At 56.4% G+C, this 8,505-nt stretch overlaps 1 protein-coding gene across 1 annotated transcript in view; it reads right to left on the bottom strand.

The window, feature by feature from the left end:
• Positions 1–1,760: 1,760 nt before the first annotated feature.
• Positions 1,761–8,505, bottom strand: part of NUDCD3 (NudC domain containing 3) — a 55,445-nt gene continuing 48,700 nt past the window's right edge. The window contains exons 5-6 of the mRNA XM_034761677.1: positions 3,772–3,960; positions 1,761–2,302 (exon numbers count right to left, since the gene is read on the bottom strand). Coding sequence (XP_034617568.1) covers positions 2,192–2,302; positions 3,772–3,960 — 300 coding nt within the window. The 3' untranslated portion in view covers positions 1,761–2,191. The remainder of the gene's footprint in view (positions 2,303–3,771; positions 3,961–8,505) is intronic.

Here is an 8,505-nt window from a genome sequence, read left to right as displayed (position 1 = left end):
AGAGATCATGGAGGGGGAAGAGAGAACAGATAAGGAGCTGGGAGGAAGGGCAACTGGGACTGGCCGGGCAAAGAGCCGGGAATAGACGGGGAGTTGGAGGCAGACGAGAACTGGTTGGGCCCAGAGCCTGTAATAAGAAGCCTGAAGAGGGAAGATTGGATTGGCTAGGTGAGGAGAGTGGGACCAGGGGCAGGGAAGAGCCAGGTTGGAACAAGGCCAGTTTGGAAGGGACAGAGCAGGAGTCAGGCTTGGGAGGCAAAATAAGTTGTGCCCACAATATTCCTCTCCTGCGCCTCGAACCCAGGAGTCCTGAGTCTCACCATTCCTCCACTGTCAGCAAATAGCTGTAAAACCCACTGGCAGAGCATCCCATCCTCTTCTCGTGCTGGTCCACAGCGAGGATGACAACCTACTACTGCTATCAGTCGGTCCGTTAGCTCAAGCAGCAGAGGTCTGGGGGCAGGATCTACAGGTTTCAACCCTGCTGATGATCCACGGGGTCCCAATAGGATTCCACATGCTGGAATTCCTGTTGGGTTTGTTTCCAGCTTATTCTTTTAAGACCCTAGGAAGTTACACCACACAACTAGGTGCAAGGAACATGATTAAGTCTGCAAATCAAAAGCTTGGAAATGCCCAAATGAAGGTTGCCTAGACAACCTTAATTCACCCTGTGTGCGCGCGCGCATTAGGATACAGCCTTTAAGGACACGGTCACATGCTATTATTTCTGAGTCCCCTCTGGGGCTCGCTGCTACAGCAGGCAGTGGCAGCCTGCAGGTGGCCAGGTTTCCAGGCTCTGACCCGCTTGGGAGAAAGGCGGGGCATCAGTGTGGGTTCTTGGCGATGGAGAGGACACAGGATGCAGCACAGAGGGTGACCTGGATGGGTCTGAGCACTTGGCTTTAACGCCTTCAGAGGGGAGCGTCTGCAGACCAGCCCCACCATATCTTGCGTTAACAGTGCTGGCCACTACGCTGGCTAGACAGACACCCGCTAGCTCTGCTCACCCGCCACACAGCCCCCTTTATCGTGAGACCTTGAGCAGAGGGAGGCTGTAGCTCCCAGGCTGGGAGACTCGCTCCGAGCTGTGGCGTAGACACCCCCTCAGTAGCTGGGGACACGATACTCCATAAAGCGGCCACTAGTTTTGGGTGCCCAATGAGATGCCCCTAGGGCTCGGTTTTCAGACTCCCAAGCCAAGCAAGGACAGCGGGAGCTGCAGGCACTTGCTGCCTCTGGAAATCAGCCCCCAGGTGCTTTAGGCACCCAAAGCTGGGCTGACTTCACAATGTGAGCCCTAGGGGGTTGTGTATATCAGCTTATCTTTGCAAAGGCAGGCACAGGGCAGGCCTGGCCTCTCACTCTCTGCCAGAGCCAAAACCTTGTTAATATAACCAGCAACTCACAGCACCCCAGCTGCCACGGCCAACGGAGAACTGTCCGCCTGCGGATAGACCCATGGGCGCAGAGGGCAGAGTGCCACACTTGGGCCCGTGCCCAGGCTGCATGGAACACTTTGCAGGTGTATAACGCTTGGAGCATGGCATGGTCTGTGCCATCTCCGCTACCAGGTGTCTGAGGCTGCAGCTTTTCCCTCCCGCTGCCAGCGCGCTGGGGCTCTGAACACAGTGCAGCTCGGTTAGATACGGCCACCACAGATTGGCAACTTTTCAATGGGGGCAGCGCTGCCATCTCAGAGGGTCAGGCACTGGGGGCTGGGGCGGGCTCCCCAAAAGCAAGAAAGACAAACTTCAAAGTCACCTCAACAAGCATCATCTATTCCTGAAAAACAACAGCCGTCCATGCCCCCCCCACCCCGAGCAGCAACCGGGGCCATCGCCAGTGAGAGAAAGGGAAATGCTACCAGCAGCCGCTGGTTGCCGTGGTGACAGAGGACGTAGTTCTGCATTTGCTAGGCTTGCCCCACATGCATCTCAAACGCGCCAAGCTGGCATTCCCCCCTCCCCCCAAACCACACCCCCACCCCAGCCGGTTGGCGGCTGGCTGTTGGCAAACAGCCCCCGGTGGCAGCACCAGGATAAAGGGGCGGCTGGACATCACTCATGGGAGCAGGCAGAGGGGGAAGCCCAGGCTTTGCCCCCGTGCTAGCTGGTTACACACAGTGGCGCTGGCCTTGGCCTCCAATCCCAAGCGTGGATGGTGATTTTCCCTTCCTCGCTGGGCGTCGTCAAAACTGCACGGCCCCAGGGGAGATGTTGAACATGGCGGGGTCGAACTTCTGGCCCCGGAACGGGGAGCCTTCCACGTCCCAGCCCTTCTTCAGCATCTCGTGCACCTTCTGAAAACGCAACGCACTAGAGTCAAGTCTACTGAGGGGAAACACAGCTGACGGAGACACAGTCCCACCCCCCAGGCTGGTCTCAATGCCCCACCGATCTCTGCCATTCCCCAGCCGGGGTCCACCACCCCTTCTCCTCAATCGAGTGCCTCAAAACCCTCAGGCTTTACAGCTGTTGCCAGGAAATGAGTTTAAGGAACCCCTCAAGCCAGCTCCATGCCCGGCCTTCCCAGGGAGTGGCTAAGCTCAGGGTCTGTGCCAAAGAACAGAGAACAAAGAGGCACTGGCTCATTTCCCAGAGAGCTTTGCACTTCAATACCAAGCTGAAAGGCGCCTCCTGCTCTGGTCTCTCCACCTCACAGAGCCACCGAGCTGGGCTCCATGACAGACCTGCACCCAAGCCCTGTCCTGGGGCAGTGAGATGGCGCTCAAACAGCTCCCCCTCCGCTCCTGATAACAGCCACCCTGCTGGACCACTGCTGCTACGGGAGAGCGAGTGGGAGCCAACTCTGCACTGGTGGCTGCTTGCTATCAGCAGGGCCTGGGCCATTGGAACGACGGGAGACACCAGCTTTGCTTTGTGGTAATGCAAAGCCATTGGCCAGCCTGTGGAGTCTAGGATCCCTGGGTATTGGGGGAAGGCAGCAGAAGTGATGTGTCCCTTTTTAACCTCCAGATGGCAGGACACGGACCGTTCCTGGCCACCCTCAGCAATCTTGGCCGTTTCACCTGCAGGCTCAGCTACTGGACAGACAGCAGAAGCCAGGCTGGCCGTTACCTGCTTGCTTCCGGGTGCAGCTCAGCAGGTTAGGAATGAATGATCTCGGACCTGCATACCTGGACGATTGCCTCTCCTCCATGCCCGGCTGTGACGGACAAGACCCCCTCTTGCTATCAGTCCTTGCCTAGCTCTCTCCAGAGCGGCCGGCAGGGCTCTCAGAGGACTGCGGACTATGGAACGCACGGCGGGTGGGCCACGAGGACTGGGCACTGATGACTTGCAGGGTACGGCATGAGGCTCACCTGCACAGGAGGGTGTGGGGAATACGATGCTTGCTGAGGGCCAACGGGGGGTGTGTGTGATGGAGAACTCAGCATTGTCACACAGGACGCAAGGTCCAGGCAACGAATGGCTCCCCTGGGTGCACATCAGAGTATGCAGTCATTTACACTAACAAAAATTCAATGGCAGGCAAGATGGTGGAGCTCAGCTCCCTGGAGCTGGCTCATGGAGCGGGATCCGTTCAAGTCAGAGCAGCTGGGGCCCTTCAGGGAGTCAGGGTAGGTCTACAGCTCCTGGCAGTCACAATGGGCAAGAGGAGGGACAGCGCTTGCTGCTAAGTCCCTACTCAGTCCAGCCGGCCGCAGCCGTCCCCTAGCGCCTGGGGCGCGGAGTCAGAATAAAGCGATCAGCAAGGATCTGCCCAGCCAGCGGCATCCCACTTCCCCGCAAGCTGCGAAGGACCTACCAGCTCATGGCTCTGGGGCTTGCCCTGCAGTTTCTGGTGGTAGTCGAAGGTCAGCCTGTCCAGCACGGCGTGCTCCTCTTCGTCCACCGTGGCCATCGAACGCTCCTTGTTGATCTTATCGATGTCTATCTGCTCCTCTCCCTCCAGGATGGCACTCCACCAGTACTCCCCCACCTTGTTCAGGTTGATCTGGGGACACAAAAGCACCGTCAGCCCAGCAAGCAAGAGACAAGGTGCAGCCAGCCAGCCAGGCCTGGGGCCGGAGGGGAGCCCAGACCAGGAGTCACCGCTCTAGGCAAGAAATGAGGTCTCCCAACAGAGCGTCAGGGCCTGTAGGAAGCAGGGGCAGTGGAGCTTGCCCAGAAGCAGCAGCTGTAAAAGCTCCTCAACAGCATTTCACTGGCTCCGCTTTAACCCCAACGAATCAACAGGCTGGCAGCTCCCAGTCAAGGGGGGCAAAATAAATATAGAGCAACAGAAGTTCTGCTGCAACCAGAGAGTCTCGATACACACAAGGAAATCAAATTAAACGATTGTTCCAAACAGCTCCCTGCCCCCAGAAATCTTTGGGCTAACCTACATTTATCACCCACCACTGACCCCCTCACCTGCACCCTGCCCACTAACCTGCTACCATGGGGCTACTGCTGGCATCCCAAACTGCTCAGTGGCTGCAGACCAAACCCAGCCCACGCTGTGTGCCTGACTTCCTCCTTTCCCTCCCAAACACGGAAATTAGCTCCCAAAGATAGACCGGCCCAAGGCTCAGGAGACGGACTACTTGGCATTTGACAATGGCCCCCAAGGGTTCGAAATGGGTACTATATATAGCTAGAAAGGGGAGAGTCTAGCTTTCCGGTGGGGTCACAGGACAATGGATTCACACACCGGCCATTAACACCACATTTATGTGCTGAAAAGCTGCTTACATCATTTTGGGATGGTGCACGTTTTCTTTGCTGTTGAGTTGCCTTGTGGGAACTCTGGGCGTTGGCCTAATGCGGCACCGCGTGGGGAGGATGAAGGCTTTATGGGCATTCATTTGGGGTGGGGGGGGGGGGGAAGAGGATGACTGTTGTCGTGAGTTATATGCCCATCCCAAGTCTTTATACCCTCCCACACCAACCACCATTCACTGTGCAGCTTCTGCTCAACGGGCGCTACACCAGCTGGAGCTCTGCCCACTGAAGGGGACGTTCCCCGGGCTAGCAAGCAGCAGTGCCTTGGAGGACGTTTTACGCCATCCAGTGGGAACATACACGGCTGCCAGGGTGTGCCCCCCACTATGTACAGCCACGGTGGGAAAGGGATTAACCATGCTACGCACTGCCACGTAGCCCAGGAGACCTGGGTCAGGGGAGACCTCTGCCTCATTCACTCTACCTTCCGACGCTGCTTAATCCAGAATTCTGGTTCTCTGCACTGGGTCTACCCAGAGTTCCTCTCTTTCCTTCTACGCCCTTAATACTAGTATTTCCATTTTATGAAGAGAACTAAGGCACAGAGCGGGGACCAGACTTACCCAACGTCCCGCTGAGTCAGTGACAGCGATGGGAGTGGAACGCTAGAGTCCTGGTTCTAGCCATTAGATAACGCTCCCCCACCCACGTGGGCCTCTGGCATCTGTGGGCTGGGGGGTTCGCTCTAACCATTCCAGATTCTCTCTGCATCCCAGCCCACAAGTAGGAAAGCGAACAGAGGGGCTGGCTGGCATATGCCCTTTAGCAGGGAGTGGTGTCTCCCTTCACACCCAATGCCAGTCTGTTCTAATGACTAGACAAGTTGGTAGGTTGCTTGACTCCACATGGTGAGTTTTTTAACCTGTCCTTCCATAGCAATTCTTAACGACCACCCCTCCCCACCACAGGGCCAGCTGGTTTTGCAGCCAAGCAGTGCAGGACATCCAGGATTCTCCTTCAAAGAGACATGGGGCCAGCAGTCTCCACTCTCACCCCACTCTCAGCATGGCAGGTGTCCCTCTGGAGAGCCAGCTCAGCATGCCCCCTAGTCCAGTCCAACAGCAGACGCATCAAATCTTGAATTAAGAAACGGCTCAAGAACTTGGGGGCACAACTGGAGCTTCCTGATTGGCTGGCAGTGATGTCATCCCCAGGTCTGTGAGGCCAATAATTCGCAGGCCCTGACTTTTATTTGAATGGATAGATTCCATTTCATAACAGCCGTGACGAGAGGCCGTGCATTTCATAGCCACTGCTGAACTGGGTACGGCCCCTGGTTTCAATGCCTGCCGTCGCGGTGCAGCCCCACCTGAGGTGGGCCAGAACCACCTGGCAATGGGGTTATGGCTTATTCTTTAAGCCCAATGCCAGGCAAAGGCAGGAGAGCTGATAAAAGACAACTGTGTGCTTACAGGGCTGGAAGGTGATGCAGAGCGAGCAGGAATCGCCCCTGGCCGCCCACAGGCTCGGAGCGGAGGGACCTGTCAGACGCACCACTTGATTAAGAAATTCAGACCCTCTCAGAGCCAGCTAACGACTCTGCTCGTGTGCAGCCCAGAGAGGAGCCCTCGGCGCGGAGATTTCACATTTCACTAACCCAGAAAAGAGTCCTGCCTCAGCTCCCATCAGTCTCATCTCCCATGCACGAGCGTGGGCGGGAAGGAGGCTGAAATGTCACATGCTTTTAGCTGCCGCCCCTGCTCAGCGGGAACGCCTGCCCCGCGTGTGTGATGCAGAATCTGCTCTGTGACAGGAGACGGGGCCAGGCGTGCGTCTGAAGGACCGGCTAGCAGGAGTGGAAAACAGCACTTTGGAGGCTGCCTGGGAGCCTCAGCGCTATGTGAAGAGTCACCAACTTCAGACACAGCCCCAGCAGCTCTGCCAATAGCCAGCAGAAGGGTGGGCAGAAGATTTTCCTTCATAACGCTTTCAACAGCCTGGACTGCAGTCATGGCGGGGGGGGAGACACAGCAGAGCCAGGTGAGGGAGAAATGTACATGTGTAAACATCACATTGAGACAAACATGGAAGCAGGAGCGTGGAATCAGATACAGATAGGAGCTCCTAGCAATCAGTATTTCTCTCACCCACTGTGCTGGGGCCAGCCGAGATGGTTTTTTTCCCAGTGTGTTTTTTATTTTAACAATAATCTCAGCAGTGAAGAAGATATATGGCATGCGTTGGCACCTCTGCAAAATCATCAATAAAGTCAGACAATACAATTTAGTCAACGCTCTCAACAGCTCCGGAGGGGAAACATGGGCAGAAGTGCACAGCTATTAAAGTTATGAAGCAAGGAGATTTTCTCCCGAGCAAAGGAAAGAAGCCGGTTAACAGAGGAGAAGCGGGCGGGGGCATTTTGGGATCAAGCCCTCTAGGCAAGAGGAGCCCGGAAAATATTCCAGCACAGATAGCAATGGTGATTCCAGCCAAACTGGTGCATTCCTTCCCCTGGTCATTGCTCAGTTCGGCTTTAGAGACAGAGGAAAGACTCACAGGCTTGCCAACCTGCAGGTGACTAAGCGGGGTGCAGCTGGACTCTCCTCTGCATTAGGAGCGGCAATCGTAGGCCATGGCCATGACATCTGCTGCAGAACCATGCTCCAGAATCTAAGCTCCAAAATCAAACCCTGCTCTGAAGGCAGAATTATTCATTCCCTCCTGCACTTTTCTATGGCGCTCCTCACTCCAGGAGCTGAATGCTTCACAACCACCATGTGTGTGCACATGGGGCATTATCCCCATTTTACAGAGCGGGAACTGAGGCCCAGCGAGATTAAGGACAAGTGTCCATTCATTATGGGTGCCCAATTTGAGGTGTCTATGGCACGAAAGTAGTAAGCATTAGAGAGCCCGTCACGCGTGCCAAGCGCAGCTTCCAGCAACTTCAGCTGCAGCTGCGAGTGCTCAGCACTCCTGCGAATCAGATCCCAGCGTCTCAAGTTGGGCACCTGGAAGATGAGGAACACAGGGAGTGACCAGCTGTGAAAAGCTCGGAGTAAGTGACTTGCCCAGCATCACATAGGAACGCTGTGGCAGAGGCAGGGATTAATCCAGCTCTACAAGGCAGCGTTCAACTGCCTAAACCACAAGGCCAGGCTTTATTCCTGCAGTCGCCTGCTCGATTCACTACACACCTTCCAATTTCTGCAACAAGCGAGGGAGGGGTCCTACAACCAGGGGTTCTCAACCTTTTTCTTTTTGAGCCCCCCGCAACATGCTATTAAAAACTCCATGGCCCAGCGGGGGCGGGGAGAGCCTCGAGGCAGGGGCCTTGGGCATAGGCATAGTTTGACTTCTATTTTACGGGGGCAGGGGTCGAGCCAGCTCCGGACAGCAGGGTCCAGAGAGGGAGTGCCACCTCCACCCCCTGACTCAGCCGGTCCAAGTTGGGGGGTGGGCAACCAAAAATTATAACTGAAAGGTGGGGAGCTTAACTCAAAAAGTTTGAAAACAGCTTAGGGTGCAAGCAAGAGGGTAGCTAGGGGCTGTGTGCAGACAGGGGGTAGCTCACGGTGCAGGGAGGGGGCTGTACGTAGGGAAGGCTCCCCTGCGGTCCCTGTTCCCAGCGGGGTCTGCCAGCCACGGAGCTGGGTCTCCCCACCCAGGGGGCTCTTGCTGGCTGCCTCTGCGGCAGCAAAGGGGGCTGGGGGCTGAGGAGCAGCTTTAACCTGGGACACCAGCAGGAGATGAGGGAACGCTGCGGCTGCCTGCTCCATGGCACCAGCTTTCCGCCTCCGACCTGGGCAGGGGGTGGGGAGAGGAGATTTGGGGG

The sequence above is a fragment of the Trachemys scripta genome, chromosome 2 (genome assembly GCF_013100865.1).
Source record: "Trachemys scripta elegans isolate TJP31775 chromosome 2, CAS_Tse_1.0, whole genome shotgun sequence".
In the NCBI taxonomy this organism is placed as follows: Eukaryota; Metazoa; Chordata; order Testudines; family Emydidae; genus Trachemys; species Trachemys scripta.
This window is presented reverse-complemented; position numbering and strand designations above follow the sequence as displayed.